Source organism: Erigeron canadensis, chromosome 9 (assembly GCF_010389155.1).
Source record: "Erigeron canadensis isolate Cc75 chromosome 9, C_canadensis_v1, whole genome shotgun sequence".
In the NCBI taxonomy this organism is placed as follows: domain Eukaryota; kingdom Viridiplantae; phylum Streptophyta; class Magnoliopsida; order Asterales; family Asteraceae; genus Erigeron; species Erigeron canadensis.
This window is the reverse complement of record NC_057769.1, coordinates 14,645,501-14,668,095: the sequence shown is the minus strand read 5'-3', so window position 1 is coordinate 14,668,095 and position 22,595 is coordinate 14,645,501. Positions and strand designations below refer to the sequence as shown.

Below are 22,595 nucleotides of genomic sequence, written 5' to 3'. Positions count from 1 at the left end.
TTCACTTTCATTACAGACAGGCAAAAGGTAAATTTATATCTTATTTCATTTTTTTAATTTTAAGGTTTAATTAAAAAACAATTGCATTCATTCTATTTCTATTGCAGAATCAAAATGCAGGCAGTCAAGTTGGCGGAACTAGTTAAGTTGGTGGAACCAGTCAAATTGGTGGAAGCATTCAGGTTGGTGGAAGCAGTCAAGTTGCAAAAAGCAGTCAAGCAGCAGGAAGCAGTCATGTAGCAGGAACCAGTCAAAGTGGAAAGAAACTTGTCAAGAAGGTCAGATGCAAAAATCAAAGGATTCTCAGACAAAGACTTGCCAAAGTTGTTCCTGGATCAGGCCTAACAGAATATGATGCAATGGTGGTTGATTAGGATTGTCTATATTAATGTTAAGACTTATATTAAGACTTTTATTAAGCATTGTCTGTATTAGTTGTCTTTTGATGTCACTATGGATGGTATGCTCAAAACATTGTACTCTTTTGTGTTGGCTTTCTATGGCCAAAACTTGATAGGTATGTCCAGACTTTGCTTAACCTATTTTTGTTGCCCGCCATGTTCATTTTTTATGAAAACCAAAATTGTTAGAATTCCAAAACTTCTAGAGCTTTTATTAAGCAATGTCACAAATTTACCAATTTACTAAAACCGTAGACAACCAATTTACCAAAACTGCAAAGCAACATAAGTATATATACATGTCAAACAACTATTACACAGCGAATTTACCAAGAATTGTGCTAGAATACCAACATTTCATTAATAGTCAAACTATTGTACAGACTTGAATATTCATACAAAATAACTGGCCTTCCATTGGAATACTCATACCATTTGACATAATATTACAACTTAATTAGCAAAAAAATTTAACCAGCTCCATAATACATTCAACTTGTTACAATGAAGGTGACTAGCAAGAAAAAGATCCAACTTAACACCGAATACAACTTCAATCTCACTGAGGTCCAAGAATGTGGTTGATTCGAAATTAAAAGCAAGTGAGAGCCAAGTCGAACCCCGTAACCCAAAAAAATTAAAAGCAAGTGAGAGAAATGTCACAAAGTATAATATCAACTGAACGAGGACACATGGATGGATCAACCCAACCTATAAATCTACCATTCGAACCCTGTAACCCAAAAAAGTTTAAAAATTTTACATTTATATACGAAAAAATCAATTAACTTACTACACCTTTGTGGGCAACAGTAAAAACGTCGTCCAAGGTTAGCATCAGTCCATGAAGTTCGTACAATGGCTTTTCTTCCACACCAACAAATGACCATTGTATTTGATTTGATTTTGAGGTTTAATTCGAAATCCTAATTTGAATTTGAAGGCCTAATTTGTATTTGAGAGGAAACGGGGTTTTTGGGAAAGGAATAACAAAAATAAAGTGTATATAAAGGAAATATTAATGAAATAAAATAGCACATAAGGATAAAAGGGTAATTTACCCTTCCACACGAGAGCTACGTGACTTGACTTAACGATCCGTCCACGTCAGTTCGACGGAGGTATGTCAATTGTGCAAAATAGTAAACCGTGGGTATGACTCGGGTAATTTTTTGCAATTAAGTATGAATTGTGAAATTTGGTGTATTCGCCAGGTACCAAATTTGTAATTTACCATTTAATTTATAAAAGCCTATAATATTGAACGTATACGGTTCTAAGTGTTATACTTTGCAAGTCGTAGTACAATAATCACAGGTTCGTCACTGTCATTATTAGCTAAGACATATTGATGGAATTGTTTGTCGTAGTCATTCCACAAGGCACATGATACAATAAATTATCTATTATAGATTTTTTGAAACCAGTTTTACTCATAATTTGATAATATTATTAAAGATAATTAGGAATTAAAATATAAACATACTTGTGATCCTGTACTTGACATTCAAGTATATGTATTTGATCATGATGTAGACTCATAACACGAATAGGTATACTTTCAATCACATGTCCTATGATAATTAGATAACAATTAGCATTGTTTTCATATTCTTTGATTACAATTAGGATTCTTGATTTGAGTGACGATTGAAACTTTAAAAAATTAAATATAAATACCTTTTGTAACTTTTTTAAAAAATCTCCTCAAGTTGATGCTAAAAATAAAGATAAATTAAGTATTGAGGGCTAAAAAGTATAAATTATTGATAGAAAACAAAAAAGTGTAAATTAGTGAGATTTTTTCTGCAAATTAATATAAATACTTATACAATAATATATTTGGATAATGATTATTTTTAATTTATAGCTAATTTATATGATGACATAAACGTGAGTCAATTTGATGAAATTAAACGATTTGATTGGTTAATAAGTCATTAAATCAACTGTCTTATAGTATATATTAAGATTAAGATTATTATATTTATTTATGGTATATAATTTCGAAAAGGTTTTAGGTGTATATATATTATCATAACGAGAGAAAGGTACCAGCGCATTGTGGCGGTGATGGAGGTGATGACGGGGTGGTGATGTAATGGCGGTGGAGGCGGTGGTGGTGATTAGGTGATCTACCTGACGGGCTTTGCCCTTAGCCATACGGGCTCCGCCCTCGGATTTAAAATTTCGTCTTAAGTATATGAAATGACCTCTCTAATTATAAAACATGAAATTTTAAGAACACCTATATACTTTTTATAATTTATCGATGTACGGTTTTTGAGATAAATTTTTTTGAATGAATTAGAGGAATAAAATGATTTATGAATGAAAGAAGAAAAATGCGTGGTTGAGATTTGAATAGAGAGAAAGGGTATCATAGTTATTTTAGGTAAATATATAAGAGATAGGAAGGGCATTTTGGGAAGTAAATGTTGAAACTTAAAATGTGGTTTACATGTATCTATACTATTATACTATATTATAAAGCAGATTCCCCATGTTTAAAATTTTAAGTTTCAACATTTACTACCCAAAAATGCCCCTTCTATCAATTGTATATTACCAAACACCCTTTCTCCCTACTTAAATCTCAACCAATCATCTTTTTTCTTTCTCCTACATAAATTATTTACTCCTCCAATTCATTCAAAATTTATTATCTCACAAACCGTATATTGATAAATAATAAAAATTATATGGGTTTACTTAAAATTTCATGCTCTTTCATTAAAGATGTCATTCGATATACTTTCGACGAATTTTTAAATCCGATGGCGGAACCCGTACGGTTAAGGCCTTTGGCTATCACACTTTATAACCTATCATCCCACCATCTCACCGCCGCAACGCGCGGGTACTTACTCTCGTATATTATAAAGCAAAAAGGTCCTTGTCTAAATTTTAAGTTTCAACATTTACTTTCCCGAAATACCCCTATCAATTCTATATTTACCTAAAATAACTATATTATCCTTCTTCTCTCCTCAAATCTCAACCAATCATTTTTTTTTCTCTCTTCCATAAATTATTTATTCCTCCAATTCATTCAAAATCTTTTATTTCAAAAACCGTACATCGATAAATTATAAAAGTTATATGGGTGTTCTTAAAATTACATTTTCTTTCATTAGATATGTCATTTGATATACTTTTGACGAATTTTTAAATACGATGTCGGAACCCGTACGGTTAAGGCATTTGGCTATCACACTTTATGACCTATCACACATTTGATATACATGTGTACATTGTTGAAAGTTGAAACTTAAAACCGCATTTGCTTTATAATATAGTATAGATATAGATATAGATGTACATTGTTGAAAGTTTAAAGTTGAAACTTAAAACCCTATTTGCTATAAATATATAGTATAGATAATTATTTACCATTTATATTATAATTATTTATTTGTGGTACATGATTCATAATGGAAGTTTTAGGTGTACATATATTATAATAATAATTATATATGGTTTATGATTTAAGGGGTTTTTTTGCCTAATTATATACGAAGTAAAATATGAAGATGAAATTATTAAATTTAATCTAATGGTTTTAAATTAAATATGAAATTCATCTATGGGTTGAAGTACATAATCGTATTGTATTCACTAGAAAAATATATAAACACAATAAGATTGTATTGTTTATTGATCTCTTGAAGGTGTCATAATAGTTAAGTATCATATTTATTTTGAAGAGATTCTAATTTCTAAGATCTCATATTCCAAACCTATGTAGATAAAAATCTTGGGGTGAAAAAGAAAAGAAAAAAAAAAAACTGATCGGCAATGGTTACATAGATAGAATAAGCCGCATAACTCTTAGTTGAATAGTTATAGACTCCAGCATCCCTGGATAACCTGAACTGATAAACGTCATCCCTCTACCCATATCAAAGCCTTTCTACTTGTTGAATGCCATCAACGAGGGGCTAAGGGTTACTGTAGAAAAATAATGCATCAAACCTCATCAAGGCCTTTCAACTTGTTGAATGACAATAACCAAGAGGTAAGTTTAAAAGATAACGATATCAAATACCTGTCATTGGAAAAAGTCGATTAATGATCTTATCAATAACCCTTTCAACTTGTTAATTAAATGAATATATGTATGGCAAATTGAACAAGTTGACTAAGGATCAACGTGGTTTTTAATTTTTTATACATAAATTTTTAATCCATTTTATAAGACAATTAATTTGTTGTCTAAGTTATTAAGCCGTACTATTACACATACGTTACCATAATGACAGCAAACAGTATTAATAATAGCAACATAGATTTACAGATACCCATGTGATACACGGCCCTGAATATGTCTTTGAAAAACCTTTAAAGCCTGCTATTGCGGCTCAGCTTGGTGATGCATTAAGTAATGGCACACAGCCACACACCATACCATCATGTTGATGGTTCATAGCTATGGGTTCATAATCAAGTTTACCACCTTCCCAAACAGTAACTACTCACTTTTTTAATGAAGAGGATTGGAGTATAATTTCAGTGTTACAAGAAGTAATTTAATTTTAACAGTTTTACTTCTTCTTTGTAGCGCCATCCTTGCCTCTCATATTGGCGGCTGTTATAAGTTTATAGTGAGAGCTAGGCAGTTCACTTGGCTTCCCAAACCTTTCTTCATAAAAGGACCATATTTCTGACCTATAGTTAAACCATATCCAGTAAGAAACTTGTCCCATAACACAACAGAAAAAAAGAGGTTCAAGCATACATACCAGTAAACCAAGAACTGAAAGGGCGCATACTTCCCGTAGATCCTTTCAATCTCTGCTTCAATGTTTTTAATCGTCGACTTCTTTCCATGAACCTGAAACAAGTGAATGCAAAAACTCAGCAAACTACAAATCATATCAACTATTTATTTATGCATGGGTCAGGCTGGGTTGGAATTTGATACGAGCCCAATTGATAAGAACCCATCCCGTGATAGGCTCACATCATGCCAAGCCAAGTGTAGAACTCCTTCCAAAAAGTTAGCTGAAAGCAGGGGACTCCTAGACTTGTAAACCACCAACCAATCCCATGCTTAGCCGACATGGGATCGTAACAATCTTATATCAGACGAGCAAAATGGATTGGCAGTGGCCCAAAGTCAATCTGTCTATAAATTTTCCAGATACATTCTAAGATTTAGATTATTATTATAGTATACTATTTTTGCAATCAGAAGGGAACATTAGTTGCTTATATAACCTTGATGAAATGGACAAATACGTGCATACAATTTAATCTGCCCCACCCATCCTGCCACTTTAAAAAACGACACAAAAATATAAACAGAAGTTGTATATAAAATACAGAGAGAACCTGATTTAAATGCCTTAATGTTTCAGAATCTGATGGAACTACATGGTAAAACCCCAGGCACATGAGCACATTGGCACGTGTAAAAGGACCAAAACCATAAATTTCTCCAAGCTGCTCATTTAGCTTCATGTAATTGGATATAGATGTTTCAGCACAATCTTCTTCGATTTTCCTAAGATTAATTCTACCTTCAACAACACCTTGAGCAAGACGTAATATCCGAATTGCTCGATAACCAAGATTGCAACGCTTTGCCAGGAAATCTACATCAAGGGTTGCTAGTTCGCTTGGAATAGGAAAATTTCCAATGCCGTTGTCAAAGGGCAAGTCTCTCTTTTCACTAGGCTCACTAACAAAATCATGAATATCTGCATTGTGTGTGCTAATAGGAGTCTTTACACAATTCACCCTTAGAGTTGCTTCTGCTTCCATAGCTGATTTAACCTCTGCGCACCTCTTTGCAACATTTCTTGAGTTTTCTTGTGATTTGATCTTACGTTTGATTTTTTCTTTCCCTACAGGAGTTTCAGGAGCAATTTTACTGGAAGTACTTGTGCGTTTATCAGTTTCCATGGATGTAGAGCACTGCAGCTCCAGCTGTAGCTCACAAAGGGCTTGAGCCATGCTCAAAGTCCTGGACCACCTAAAGTTTCAGAAAAGGATATTTACATATACATCGAGTACTTAAAAGACATTTCAAGCATAGCAAAGGATGTTTGCATTTTTTTTTTTCAAGACTAGAGAAAGGGGTTACCTATGTTCATGGAAGTTGATATTCAATAAGCCATTTGGCATCCATAAAAGGATCCAAGTAAAAAGTTATTGTGTTAAAATACAAGTATTTATCTATACTATATTATAAAGCAAAAAACCTCTAGATTTTCAACATTTAACTAAAATTTTCAATATTGATTTTAAGTACCTCCCCAAAATGCCTCCCTATCAATTCTATATTTACCTAAAATAACTATATTACCCTTTCTCTCTCCTCAAATCTCAACCAATCCATTTTTTCTCTCTCCTCCATAAATCATTTATTCCTCCAATTCATTCAAAATCTTTTATCTCAAAAACCGTACATCAATAAATCATAAAATTATATGGGTGCTCTTAAAACTTCATGCTCTTTCATTAGAGATTAGAGATGTCATTCGATATACTTTCGACGAATTTTTAAATACAAGGGCGGATCCCGTACGGCTAAGACATTTGGCTAACACACTCTATGACCTATAACCTCCTATGACCTATCACCCCCATCATCTCACCACCGCAACGCGCGGGTACTTGCTCTCGTACTGAAATACAAGCGAGAATATGAAGTTAAGACTTATCCGCAAAGTAAAGAGATTAAACTCTAGTGATGAGTATAGGGTTCTCTGACTGGGGTTTTGTTGATAAAGATATGATAAATCTGGTTATCGATCCTCACACTAACTATGCCAATACACATGGAGACTATGAATGAATAACAAAGTGGAATCATATTCTTTTTTTACTTCGCATACTCTTCCTCTCATAATTCCTGGCCTATTGTGCTCGTTAAACCTTAACTATAAATTTATATGAGTATATAACTTCAATAAAACTATATAATGCGTAAATATCATTAGGATAACACTACTTTGTAATAAAATGTTCCAAACGACACTTCTTTGGCAGTACTTATTTCACTTAAAAAAAAAAAAAAAACCCAAGAGGCTTTCTCATTAAAAAAAAGTAGCCAGACATTATGCCTAAATTCCACCTAATATGTTCCCCAAAGACGTAAAAGTTACTCAGACAGCGTGTCAAATTGGAAATCGCATGGGTGTATGACATCATGGACACCACTTAGGGCCTGTTTGTTTTTTTAACCATTAAGTGACTGAATTGATAAATAATGTCTGTATGGCTTAAGTCAATACAGTTGTTTTTTGTTTATTAAGTCAAGAAAACAAACACTTTTGATGACTTAATGGATTAAGTATTTTTGATTAAGTCATGACTTAATAGTCATCATGTTTCCACAAAAGGTGTTGGAAACATGATTCTATCATACCTTGGAATATCCCGTTGCATAATTTCCAAAACATAACGTGATCTTGTAAGTAACCTGAGGGCCATCATGCCTTGAACAAGTGAAATGCAGCACCTAATACTCAACTATATAGTTTGTTTCAATGTCACCTTGAACTCTAAATTTTAATAGGAAATAAAAACGAACTTGAATATTAATCAGTTGAAACCGGGACATCTGAATGTCGGTAAGAAGCATATACTCCTATCAACATTTAAAACAAAACTTAACTATACAAATGCAGGTAAACAAAACATCACTTAATGTCTGAGGCTTGACTTACGGAGTTGGAACCTGAAGATTCAGACACAGACCTAAGACTTCAAGTACAATAGGATGTACAACGTTAATGATACCACCAACAGGCTTCAGTCAAAGATTGTACTTCAAATTGGGTTGATAATCAACCACTTGATCAAACTATCCTTAAGGTTTACTTAGTAGGATTCCAATACTAGCAAAAACCTTTTCATAAAGCCTAACAATAATAATTATACAGGTTTTTGAGTAAGGATGAGAGAGCTAACTGGCAATTGCAGACGAGAATGCACTTAACCATATCTTCAAACAACGTCGGAGACCTAAACATTCTTCCAAAACACGATGCTTTAGCTTCAGCATATATTTGATGGAACTCCCTCACATTTCTCTCCTCCATCTCAGATAAACGCAACATTCTCCTCACTTGATCCTGCAACACCAAATCCATACCCAAAGAACCATAATCAATTTCCAACAATTAGAAACATAATTATACACATTTCAGTTGCAAATTAAAACATCACTAAATCAGTCAATCATCATCATCTACATAATCTCTATCTTTGCTTTGGGATTAGTGCATGAAAGAGTAATAAACTTTGCCAGTTTTTCTATTGTGTGTATCCCATTATAAAAACCTCTATTGTGCAATCTACTTTTATTTTTCACAATTGGTGCACGTGCACCAACTCATCCAGGTTTAAAAAAAAAAAGATGCACACAATAGCAAAAACAAGAAAAGCTAGATACATATAAGAAGAAAAACAAGCAACGTCAGATATACTAGATAGCAAATTTAAAGATGAATATATACAATAACAAAACAAACAATGGAGTTTAATAATATAGTTTGCAAGTTGGAAATATCGATCGTAAGAGTTGAATACCCCACAATAAAGGTTTTTAGAGTTGGACACAAACCATTAATTGCTGCTGATGTGCAGGGGATAAGGAGTCTGTATCGAATACACGGAGAATCAAATAAGATGATTGAGGCGGTTGAGATACTTCAACAATGACAGATGATGATGAAACGTCGTCGTTTTCATCAAGACGTAAAGGACGTCGGAAGGTCTGAGAAATAGGGTCCCACTGATTTGGGGCCGTCATGAAAAAACCGTGGCTGCATACCGCCTTTGCTAGTTGAAAAGTGGCAGCAGCTTCTCCTAATGGCAACTTATACTCCACACTTCGTTGTTTGCTGCTGCTACTACTTATTTCCATCTTCCAGAATACTTTGATTGCTTTTTGATATTGCTTCTTCAGCTTCCGACCCAAGTAGCAGATGTAGAAAAACAAAGACAAGCCGACAAGGAACAAAGAACGCACTCCCTCCCAAGCCCAACATCTACCAATCTCGAGAAAAAAATAAAAAATGCACTTTTCTATGAGTTTTGGGTAATTGAAAAGGCTTCCAGACTTACTGAACAATAAGATTCCCGATATTGGATTTAAATATATTCACTATGATGGTTAAAGTTAACTTTACTTAGATCAATTTTATGGAAGGATGTGATCCTCTAAAGTTATTTCAATTTTACGTTGAAATATCTTCACTTTTGAATTGAAATCAAAGGTCAAAATTTAAAAATTATCTTTGAATCTTGATCTCTTATTTTAATTTAGGGGTTAGGATTAATAACTTTGCTAAATAACTTTAAAGGATGTCAATCCTTTAGGGAATCTATGACTTTAACCACTTGATTCTTACTTAGTTGATCGATCTCTAAATTTAAATAAAGAGAAAGTTATATTTTGCACTTTATATCCTTAAAGTGAAAAAACAACAAACAAAACCCTAAACTTGACATCTTTTTTATTTTTTGTCCTTGCGATAACAGTGTTAGTTTTTCTCTATTAAGGTTGTCAACATTCATTAGTTTTTTTGTTCACTTTTTGTCCTTCCCATTGTTTTTTCACTTTTTTCATTTTGATACTTTCAAAACTGCCTAATGGTGTATAAGAAGTAGAGTAACACACATATTACAATTTTTTTTAGATATTTATAGTTATCAAAATATACATATTTAAATTTAGATAACACATTATATATATATATGGCTACTATTATAAAGAGAAAAAAATAGTTTTCAAGTTTTAATCTTGATCATTGAAATTAAAATCAAAAACAATCCAAACCATTAAAATACAAAGTCAAACTAAAACTCATATAAACATGGAAAGTGTTAATCATCATTTCAAAATATTTATAACAATACAATTAAATGATTAATACAACCAAAATAAAGATGAGCCTATATAACCTTTTGAAAAAAATGTCTATACATAGCAACCTTTGTTATAAATGTTAAATTTCAAAATTTCAAACCCATGTAGTACGCAGGGCATAACCATACATGTTAAATTTATCATATACTTGATTGAAAGCAAATTTAAAATTTTTTCATATAAGCTCTATAAAAGAAAACGTAATTAATGATAATTGATATTTTTTAAATGGTAAAAGATTTATTGTATGACACTATAAAAAGTACCAAGTTTTTCTTCTCATGTTCATTTAACATATTTTTCAACCATGAAGAGTGAAGACTAACTTATTATTTTATTAGCTCATATCTTTACATATGATTTTATTGTATATTATATTATAAATATGTTGTTATTCATGTTTTTTTTAGGACTTTGAAGACACTGAACAATGAAATCGCATGATGTTGTTGATATCAAGGATTCGGCCGATGAAAAGGTAACCTTATCTAAACAAATTAGTAAAAAATATATTTTGTGACTCTTTTTTTCTCATTTTTCTTTGTAGGATGAGGTTGATGGTGATATGCTTTTGGATGAAGTTAAATTGGTAGACATTCATAAGATGAATAAGCAAATATGTATTCAAAATTATTATATACATCTAATATTGTAAATACATTTACTTCAAAGAGTGTCTAACTCTTTTTTATCTCATTTTCTTTTTACAAGGAAATTTCGACTAAGATACATTTTAGATGATGATAAAACTATCCCATTTATCAAACATAAAAACATGAATCAAGTAAAGTTCAACATAAATATGTTTTGCCTAATCGATAAAAACTAACCTATTATTTTTCATGTTATTTAATAAAGTTTTTTATTTTTTATTTCACATGTTAATGATTTAAATCTTTTTGTTATCAATTGTTAGAAGTTTTGATGTTTTAAAATGTTAATTTCTTATATTCTCATGTTTATTGTTTCATTTATTTTATAGATTATTTGTTTCATTTATAGACGCATTTAATTACAAGGACATTAAATTACTTAACACTTAAATTTGTTAAGTAAAACAAAATTGTAAAAATACAAAAAGAAAAATTCAATACAGCGACTGATGTGTGAAATCTAGTCTTAAAATTTATAAAACACGAATCACTGAAAAACTGACTACAACACACTCACGGGCAGTGTACCCGTTCGAATGCAGTATAGTAACCAGCAAATCCGAGATCGTTCACAAGGACTTTTTGTAAGCAATTGTTTTAAGAAATGTGATTCGAGAGAAAAGGGGGTTTTGTGACCGAATTGTCACTTTGCAAAGTCAGTTAAATTTGTTAGTAATCCCTCGGGATTAATCGAAAGAAGAGTTTGTTGTTTTAAACAATAGTTTAAAGGTCACCCATCTTGATTTCGCTCGACAACATGTTAAGATTGTACATTTGATGAAGTTCAAATTCAATTTAGTTGATTAAATAACCGAGACTCAAATTGATCGCCAACCCCGTACCTGTCAAGTTAACAAATTCATTTGACTCTCTTGTTTAAACTAGTTCCATTATTAAGACCGGTACCCCGAGACGCCTTTTTATAACTTTACTAATTCAACAATGGTTTTGGTCATTTCAGATAACAAATGTGTCTTTTGATTGTACCCAACCATTAACCCATTAATTCTTATTAATTATTAATTACCGTCTACCATACTCGTCATAGAACCAATCGCTTCTAACCAAGCGATCAAAATAACTTCTACCCAACCCGAGTTACCACTAAGATTGTGCAAAATATATCCGCAATCAATAATTAAATAACAAATAATTAATAAACTAAGATCACGACACAACGTTAATTAAATCAACTTGAATTATAAAAATAGTGCAATCTTTACATATTGTCTCACTCCATCAAGATGGATGAGAAGGTAAATTAGCCACTCATATTAAAATACGAATAACAAATCAAATAGAAAGAACTCATCGTTACCGAATACAAAGAATTGAACGGAAATAACGAGAATAATCCAATCGTAATATCAATCTTCAAGGATGATAAATCTGATCAAAAGTCTCCTCAAAAGGTCTTAAAAATGGATGGAAAGTATCAGATAGGGTTTTGGAATGATTAAGCAAGCTATTTATAAGTTTCCAAAAATCTGCCCAGATTCGGACCTAGTTCCGGGGCAACGAGGTCCAGCTTCGCGTTGACTTGTTGACGTCCAATGATTTAAAGCTGAAGGTGTTGCGGGGAAACGATTCTCCTCTGTTTTCCTATTGCGGGGCAACTCCCCACTTTTCAGCTTTGACTTTCGTTGACTATCTGCTATCTTCATCCAAACACTCCAGGAATCATCCGTTAGCACTTATTTCACCTCAATAATGTTGTTTTCTCCAGATTTACGCTTAAACACCTGTCAGTAGCCTGAAACACTAACAAATACCATAAACGCACTAAATGTATACAAAAACGACTTATAAACCATGCTAAAACAACTATATTCATTGTGAGAAATGGGTCTAAAATACGACATATCAACGACATACATTCATTCGAGTTGCTTAGAATGTTTCATATGTAATTGTTAGTTTTTAGTTTGAAGTATTTTTAAAAGAATTTATCATGTAAAAGAATAAATAAATAAGAAACTAATTAGCGTTTGGAAAAAGAAAAAAAAAGTTAATAAAAAGCACACCTCTTCATTGTTACAATTTGACCATATTTAATAATTATACGGATTGTAATGAAAAGATAGTTTTTAATTGAAATACACTTACTAACTGTAAAAAACCTTACTAATTTATAGCTAAATAAAAATAAAAATTCGGTCAAAGAAAAGAAATAAATTATCGCTATTTAAAAAAAATAATTTTTGATTGAAGAAGATTTATGATAAAATTTTAAATATATTTATCTATTTAATAAAAAAAATAAATAAATAAATTTAGAAAAAAAGTTTAGATTAATTAGAAGGAAGAATTAGACCTAAAGAGGGGGGGGGGGGGGGGGGGGTGTTAGGGTGTCAATTGTATCCTCATTCTCCCGTTTTAGCTATAATATAAATATGTTTATTTGAGAAAACTATTTTTGATAAAAATAGATAAGTACAACACGAAATATCAAAACTGATAATTGATAGTAAAAGTCAACTTCAATTTTATTTTACAATAGATAACAACGTTATTTAATACACTTTTTTAATTGTGGTAGTTACCAAAGTTAAATGCATGTTTAGTGATTGTAGTTAAAATAGTTATACTTAATAATTAGGCCATCTAAATTAACAACCAAATTAATCTTAGCTTAGCTCTTTAAACATCTAATAAATAATGTTGTAATGACAGTCACTTCGAACTTACAGGAACACAAGTATTTCACGAGGGTGGTGATTCTTTAATGAAAAGTTTTTATGCATTCAAAGAAACATAAAGTAAAATTACAAATATATCTTCACATCTTTATTTACCTTTCTATTGACTTAAATCTCCAACTACCCCAAACTACCCCCCCCCCCCCCCACCCCCCACATATCCTTCGCATCTTTAAGTATTATTTTCTCTATAAGTTTAAAAATATATAAATTAGTAAATAATTGAGAGTTGGTTTGTAAATATATAGTAAATATTTTAAGGATATTTTGGGTAAGAGTGGTGTAAGTTGAATTATATTAAAAGTTAAAGGTATTTTAGGTATTTTAAAATACGCAGTTGAAAAGATGTAATGGTGGTTTGTTTTATAAGAGAGTAACAATAACCTAGTCAACGACCGGGTATAAATCTAGTTATACTTAACGAAACCATTATACAATAATTATGGGTTGGTTTGATGACTTGTAAAGTTCAATAATCGAAATGTTAAAAAACTAATTTACGTATATTTGTTTAATTTACAAGCTACTTTAAATTAAGTTGTTTCTCTTTTACTTTGGTATCCAGGCTAAGCAGATAACGTTGTGGGTATGAACCGGAAATAGAACAAACCCATTATTCTATTTTGCACTCTGGTGTCACCGGGTTCGGGTTGCTTAAAAAAATGGATAAAGAAACTTAAAAGTTGTGTTGAATTCCGCTCATAAAGAAAATTTATCAACTGATGTTTAATAAATGAACTCAAACTATCATACTTGCTAGAATCTTGACAATGCAAATTCAACATTACATTACAAGCAATAAAAAATATGAATTTATTTACCTGACATGCTTGATTGTGAGTTTATACTTCATGATGAAATTATCGAATGTTAACAGGAAGAAATAGGCTACAGTTATTTTTCACCCTGGTCCAAATTTAATAAATCTGCACATAAACCATTTATTTAGGCAGTATCAATTGACCTACCTTGGTCAAATTGATCTACCTTGGTCGATCCATTTAACCACGCGACCAGTCCACACCACTTTACTAACACCATTCATCACTAAGCCTGCTTACTCTTGTTGCTGTCACACGCACCCTAGCCTACCACCTCTGCCATTTGCCACCTAGAAGACATGTTAGAAAGTCCGTGAAATGTGTCAAGTGGTCAGGACAACCATCGTTGGGAAGTATAGAGAAAAGATGCTATTTATAAGGAGAAACAATGAAATAATACATGCAATGATTAATGAAAGGTGAAATTTCATGTTCATGTACAGTCAAAACACCATGACTAAAACTCGCCCACGTATATTCAAACTCACAATGAATAATAAAACCACCCAGAAATATAGTATGCATACAAAAAAGAAGTATATACCCTGCAAATTAAGCCACACAGAGTGAACACAAAAAGGCTGCAGAGAAACTCTGTAAGCACTCCCCAAATAATACTTGCATGATCTTATGATTTAGGTTGTGATGTAGGACCAATAACGGAATAAGACATGTGATGAATAATCTGTGTTAGGAAACATTATCTTTTATTTGTATGGCTATCTACTTTGGACTTATTTAATTTTGCATCTGAACCTATAACTATAATTAACGAAACTAGGTAGTATACCTGTGCTTCACTGCCGATCTTGGCAATGTTTGCAAAGAATGAACATAGTGTAAGTAGACTTCATTCTTAACAGCCCGCCTAAAAATTAACACATCACTCAACCCCCCACCTTGCCACCATTATTAAAGAGTGGTATACATTACAGATAAACAGTAGACATTGGCTGATCATCTTATTAGACAGTTCAGACATACTTATACAATCACAGCATCATCTGCAACTTTTGGAATCTAGAATTGATTCAATTCAGTTGGTGGGACCAGCGAAAATTTCACTCATATCATCCGTAAAAATTCGCTTGAGTGTGAAAAAAGAAGTGTATATGAGTTTGAAAGAAAGAACATTACCCGATAAGCGATGAACAACGTGAAAGAATCCATTAGAATCAAAATAACATAGGTCAATCAGTCTTTAACAACCTTTCACAGTCCAAGATTGCAGTGGTCGCTTCTTTATTTCATCCCTTTCCTTTCTTCGTCAGTAACCAACCAGACTTCTATCCATTAAAATCAAAATAACATATAGGGAAATGATTAATCCTCTTAACAAAACCTCCTAAAAATCCTCCTAACAATAAGATGATGACACTTGGAAAGATCAATGGATAAGATTAGAAAAGAGAATGAGTGGAATCCACATCTCATATGTATAAGATTTTAGGAGAATTTTTAGGCTAATGTTTAGGAGGATTAATCATTTTCCATACATATATAGTCTTCACTTTCAAGATCTCAAGACTTATATCTATACATGGTTTAAACTTGTGAAAGCAAAAGTTACACTGCATGCATCTCACGTGAAAAACATTAACATAACAACAGATATAGCAGATGTAAACTATATATAGTCAAGGTCATTCTGTAAAGGCAGACTGCATTTAGTAAGATCGTGACTTCCCCCTATATCTCTGATCTCGCTAGATTCACCAACCCCTTTAGAAACCTAATCATTTTTCGCTTAGTTTAAACATGTCGCATATAACAGTAAGAATTAAACACTGAACACATTCAAAAAACAAAATTAGAAATACCAAACAATTGCGAGCTATGATGACATGCCTTCATGATGGCTGGGTCCACCATATTGACCTGAATTTCAAAGGTTGACACAACAGGCACTTCCGAGCTCAACTTTCGCCAACAACTAACACGCCATTTGATTCCCAGACACAAATATTAGCCCCGAGAGAAAAATAAGCAATTTTGGACGCATTAACAACACTTGAATCAATAACTATATATCTCTAACTTATGAAAGTTATATAAAAGTTTACCAAGCGCCTTCAAAGTTGAAGGAGGGGGGACGCCTAATTAGAACTAACCCAAGAATGAAGATTGTTAAAGAAACGGTTTACATATTGACAGCAAGTACGTTCCACCTTGCCAAATAATGAAGATTGAATTATTGAAGCCAAAAGACAACTGATGCGTAAATCACACGACAAACAACAGTGGAAGACTATTTTTAGTATTTTCTGAATTCATGAACAAAACAAGCAAACAAGACAATGAAAATAAATGATAGATAAAAGAATCCACCACCAAGATTCGTAAAGGACTAGCCACCGGAATCAAGGATAAAGGAAACACTTCAACCCACAACTATATTTGATAAAGGTCTAGCCACCACAAACACAGATAAATGAATTGAAAATTTAAGATCTCACCACTATATTTGATAAAGGACGAACCACCACAAATATAGATAAAGGGATCACTTCAAACCACCAAGATCAAAGATCCATAAAGGTAAATGAAGATTTTTGGATAAGAAATAGAGGTTGCTCATTCAATCAATCAAGTCTGATTTACAATGAGAAATAAGCCCCTATTTATATCCACATATGCTATTTCCTAGGAATTAACGAAATATAATAATAAAATAAATAAAAGGCTGTCATGGGCAAAGGACAACCACTAATTTATCAACCAATAGGAAATGGACAGACAAGGATTCTAGAAAGATTCCTTCTGCACAAGGCCCCACAAACCGTTAGAAATAACGTTGTCACACATTCCTTCCTTATCTTGTCAACAACTGTCATTCCTTCTTTATTGGGCCCACAAACAAGTGACTGGAACAAACTTTATTTGGAAAACTGGAAACTAAAATCTGGAACTTCTACTGGAGACTTAAATCTGGAGCATCCATCGGGAGAATAGATTGGAGCTTGTCACTGGAGTGCTGTCACTGGAGTGCTTCAGTGAAGTGTGAATTACTACTGGTTGTCAGTGACAACCGGAGAGGTGTTACTACTGGTGACTGGACATGTTCAGTAAAGACTTGCCTGAAAATGTGCCACTACTGGTAGAATCAACATGGCTTGTTCAGATGGCATTATCAGTTAAGTTTCCTTCAGCTCACTTGGGTTCTCTAGTTCACTTGGTTTTGCTGGTTCATTGAACCTGGATATTTCTGCATCAACAGTCCTTTCTCTTTCTACTTTCAAGTAAAATATCAAAACAAAATAGGTATCACCAAATTAGTGGCGTATCTTGAGGTAACTAACAGGAGGAGTCGAAAGTGATGGGATACAGAAATAAGACAAAAAAATTCAAAGGAAAACGGATAAACAACATTGCTAAGCGAAAAAATAGAGCCCCCGCTTTAAGGATCCCCCTTGCACCAAATAACATTTCAAGAAATAGAGCAACAAAAATTAACACAAGGAAGGAGTTGATAGTCACAAATTTTAAATATTTTGAGTATTAGTGTGAGTATAAAGGTGCCTAGCTTAGTCACAAATTATCGATGCCAAAGACCGATCAAATATATAATATAACTAAAACCAAGGTTTAAAAAGGCGGAAACGAGCCTCGAGGCGTTTCTGCCTTTGTAAACCATGATTAAAACATGAAAATGAAGATAAAAATGAATTTAGCTTTTTATTAAATATTTTAGAATGATTCTTATGATCGCAGGAAAGATGATCAGCGGAAGAGTGAAACTTATGATTGTAGGAAAGATGATCGAAAGATGGAGCTAGAAGATGACCATGTGTTAGTAATGAAGTATACAAAGGAGGGAAACAAAATATCCCAACCGACTTAACCATCTCATAATCAAAGAGTACCTAATGCATATAAAGTTTTACTATTAGCTACGATACAAATTCTCTCACAATCAATCTTTGTATTATAATAAGAATAATAAGGAGCAGAACTTTATTTGTCATTCAAAATGTTCCTTAAGAATGTAAGGGTTGTGTTTTTAGATAAAAATCAGAGACAAAGGATCTTACTCTCAATACTCTCAATACTGTAACCAAATCATAAACAAATGACAGAAGCAAAGTTCTATAGAACAGGTGAGATTTCCCAACATGGGTTATTAATACTCATAGCAACACTATTATACTACTAATAGCTAACTAAGTTATATCAGCTACAAAAAAACAAATTTGACAGAACAGAGATTTCCCAAAATGGCTTATTAATACTCATAGCAACACAACCATCTGGGTTACAGCCCAGTGGCCACCTGCCCCCCTAAAAAGCGACTTGGTGGGAACACCACCCAGGTTCGAATCCCTGCAAAAGCATATTCAACCAGCCAAGGTTTCTGGGGTCTCACCGCCAGGCAGCGTTGCAGGGTCGCTAGCTTGAGAGAAAAAAATCCTCTATGGGACTAAGGGGTTCCTAGGCATTTACCCTTTTTTACTCATAGCAACACTACTATACTACTAATAGCTAACTAAATTATATCAGCTACAAAAAAACAAATTTGAACTTCTAACATAAGAAAGATTTATGTCACATACCCAACAGTTATAGCATTAATGACATCACAGTTGATATGACATTTCTTACAGCAAAGGTGAAAGGTGTGAAATGGAAGGCCACTACTGCTCATTCTGGATTTCTAACTCTGGCTTTGCGTGGACTTTCAAGAAAGAGTTTCCTTCATTCTCTTGCTCCTTCTGGATTTCTATTGCAGAGTTATGTGCAGAAGTGCTACATCCACGTACCTCAATCACCTCCAGAGTTAAAATACTCCCTAGATCAAGTGGGATACGTTTGAGCTTTGAGCAACGATGAACCACTAACCTTTGCAGTCGTGGGAAGTTATCCCTGGAACTAATCCAGCACTTTATGTCCAAATAATGCATTTTCAACACTTTGAGCTGTGAAAATTCTTCATCCCCTGTCTCCCAAATTTCTCCCGTGCATGCATGAAGTTTTAATTTTAGAATCTCAAGGTTGGGAAGCCTGGAGAAAGTCCAAATCTCTTCCCAATCCACTTTTGTATTTGACAACGTCAGTTTCCTTAAATTCTTAGAAAACATCTCAAGATTGCATAATCTTGTTGCTTCAGGGTATGGAATTGTGTTTAATAGCTTCAATTTTTGGAGATGTTGCAAGGAGTTTACATTTGGAAATTCCAGGTCACCTAGACTTGATATTAAAGATCCACAAAACCCAAGCTTCCTGATATTGGGAGCTCTTGATGATACATCCTGGCATGATCGAGGACTCACTTGGGATAATGTTTGGAGGCTAGGTAACAAATTCGGAGAACCATCATTCCCCGCTACTTGTACAAAGTTAGGCTGCTCGATAAGGTTTTCCCCAGATTTAGTATATAGGTGCCTCAAATTTACCATATTCCATATGGTTTTTGGTAGGACAATATTCTTCTGTGACGATATTATCAGTGTTTGTAAGTTGACAAGGTTGGATATTGATGCAGGGGGACTTCCATCATAAGCTTGAATGGCCAAGTATCTTAGATCACTAAGGTGTAATACATCAGAATGAAACACTGACATAGGGACATACTCCATGTCAAGAACCCTAACCGTTTTGTATTCATAATGAATTGGTCTGCCTATTAGTCTAGCTTTCAGAAGGATATTACCCAACTCGTGTGGATAGCACAAACCTGAGTGGATAGTAGTAGAGGATGCTGGAACAAGAGCATAGTTGTAACTTAGTAAAGAAAATTTCTCTTCCTCGGCTTTTCTCAAGCATACATCTCGCAACAAGTCATGGATGCAGCATGCTTTGATTCTGCCATCAGCCCTCTTTTTGGATGTCAACAGCAAACCTCGATTGATTAAGGCCATCAAGCAATCCTCTGCAACGTCCTCCAAGGTTTTGCTTCCACTTTGATTTATGAATCCTTGAGCAATCCATAGCCAAATCAGCTTCGTCACCGGTACTTCATAGTCCTCGGGAAATGATCCAAAAAAAAGAAAACATTGTTTTAAGTGAGGCGGCAAATCGTTGTAGCTCAAAGCCAACGAGTGCATATATTGGCTTGCATTACTCACCATAAACAAGCTTAGCTTTTCAGCAATTTGCCCCCACCACTTATTTGACAATTTATTTTTTAAAAGACCCGAGACTATAACAATTGCAAGCGGCAAACCTTCACATTTTCTTGTGATTACCCTCCCAAAAGCTTCCAGCGAAAAAGGACATATCCCGGTCCCAAAGGTCTTTTTCATAAACAAATCCCAACTTTCAACTTCATTACGGAAACGCAAAACATGAGTAGGTCTTGCTGCCTGTACATGTGAACCGACGTCTACGTCACGACTGGTAAACAAGACTCTGCTTCCAGTTTTGTCATCTGGAAAATACATTTTGATATCATTCCAGACCTTAGAATCCCAAATATCATCCAAGACCACCAAATACTTACGACCCTTTAGTAGTCTATATAGCTTTTCCCCCAACTGTACGTCGCTCATTTGGTAAATCTCATCAGTAACGTCTCGGTTAGAAGAGCTTAGTATACCAAGTAACAAATCTTTAACAAGATAAACTTGAGACACACGAGTCCAAGCACGAATATCAAAAAAATACTCTACTAAAGGATCGTTGAATAGTTTTCTAGCCAGTGTGGTCTTACCAAGCCCAGCCATTCCTGCAATCGAAATAACCTGGAATTGCTTAATAGAAGTAGCTGTAAGTTGATCAAGTAGTGTTACCACTTCTTCATCAAATCCTACAACATCTTCTTCTCCCTCGATATTTGAGCTACTATTATCTTTTAATTTATATAGATTTTCAATAGTATCTATAAGCTCATCAATAAATTTTTCTCCACGCTGTTTTCTACTTGGAAAGAAATCTTCCAAAAAGATCCTATTCACCCGATCTGTTGCTCTCTTTAACCCGCATAATAAAACCATATCTTTATTATACAATCGCATCATGGTTAGTAGATGATTACGGAGAGCCGTAGATGAATGAATCATTAATTCCCTGTATTTTGTGTCAGGTAACAGACAATATCTCTTAAAGGCGTCAACAAATTCCTTCAATAGAAGAGTAAGAGCATCAGCCATAGTTAGTTAATCTCTTGAGATTCTTCAACAATTTGTATATATAGTATAATGTATGTATATCAGTATATGTACGTGTATATATCTTGAAAGAAAAAGAAAGACTATTAAGTAGTGCTGATAAATCACCGAGTGAACAGAAACAATTATTGAACCAGTTTTTTTTAGCAGCTTCCTAAATACTTCAACTGTCAATCTTTCAAGAAGATGAACAACAACAAAAAGTAGATGATCAAAAACTATGTTCTTGGATTAAAAAACTGATAAGTGTATATCCTTCTTTTCTCATTTGATATGTATTTTGCCCTAATATGCTGATAAATGAGTACAGTCAGTACAGTCAATTGTAAACGTGTGTAGCTTTGTTAATAAAATTAGGAGAAAATTCATTACATCACCATGTGATTTGTCATTTTATCAAGTTTGACCTCGTATAATTTTTTTGTTATTACATTACCCAATGCTATATTGCTATGGTGACTTTTACTATTATTAGACATCCTTTCGAGCCGTTTATAACCCTCTGTTATCTTCCTCACATGCATTGCACATGAGAGTATTTTAGTCATTTAGTTATCTTCTTTCTTGAAACACCATCTAAAACACTTTTTACTTCTATTTCACCTTATTTTCTAGATCTAACAAACAAAATATTCTATAATCTTATCTTTCAAAAATGAAAATGATCCATTTCAATCTACCTATTTGCAATAGTTAAATCAAAATCAGTTTTAAATAAACCATAAGAAATTCATTATCGTATGAAATCAAAATCTATCCCAAAATCCATCTATATCTTGTTTTTTTTTTCTTTTTTTTTATAGTTCCATTTATATAATTTCTTCCCAGATCCAACTATATATCTACATACTCTATATATATTATTTCATAAACTTGGTAAATATAATAGCCATATATTTATATCTTTATACCAATAACAAAACAACACAATAATTCAAAATATTGAATCCCTGTTGAGATCATCATCATCACATCGTTATCAACATCAAATATGTATAGATATAAAAAAAATCAAATTCTAATAATATTAATAAT

General features: G+C 33.1%; 2 protein-coding genes across 2 annotated transcripts; both read right to left on the bottom strand.

Moving 5' to 3' along the window:
- Positions 1-4,648: 4,648 nt before the first annotated feature.
- On the bottom strand, positions 4,649-9,408 carry LOC122581940. The gene is made up of 5 exons (XM_043754267.1): positions 8,977-9,408; positions 8,322-8,485; positions 5,736-6,378; positions 5,144-5,235; positions 4,649-5,069 (listed from the first exon to the last, which is right to left on the bottom strand). The coding sequence occupies exons 1-5, from the start codon at positions 9,277-9,279 to the stop codon at positions 4,946-4,948; spliced, it is 1,326 nt and encodes a 441-aa protein (XP_043610202.1). The 5' UTR covers positions 9,280-9,408; the 3' UTR covers positions 4,649-4,945.
- Positions 9,409-14,452: 5,044 nt separating this feature from the next.
- LOC122581037 (putative late blight resistance protein homolog R1B-16) lies at positions 14,453-21,592 on the bottom strand. The gene is made up of 3 exons (XM_043753176.1): positions 19,008-21,592; positions 15,595-15,743; positions 14,453-14,747 (listed from the first exon to the last, which is right to left on the bottom strand). The coding sequence occupies exon 1, from the start codon at positions 21,540-21,542 to the stop codon at positions 19,089-19,091; it is 2,454 nt and encodes an 817-aa protein (XP_043609111.1). The 5' UTR covers positions 21,543-21,592; the 3' UTR covers positions 14,453-14,747; positions 15,595-15,743; positions 19,008-19,088.
- Positions 21,593-22,595: the final 1,003 nt, after the last annotated feature.

Excerpts from the sequence above, each read along its gene's own strand:
- LOC122581940 (XM_043754267.1), bottom strand. The coding sequence starts at position 9,279 with ATGGAAATAAGTAGTAGCAGCAGCAAACAACGAAGTGTGGAGTATAAG. Across the intron at positions 5,236-5,735 it reads CATTAAGGCATTTAAATCAG|GTTCATGGAAAGAAGTCGAC; the intron begins GTTCTCTCTGTA and ends CACTTGTTTCAG. Across the intron at positions 5,070-5,143 it reads TTTCAGTTCTTGGTTTACTG|GTCAGAAATATGGTCCTTTT; the intron begins GTATGTATGCTT and ends GTTTAACTATAG.
- LOC122581037 (XM_043753176.1), bottom strand. The coding sequence starts at position 21,542 with ATGGCTGATGCTCTTACTCTTCTATTGAAGGAATTTGTTGACGCCTTT.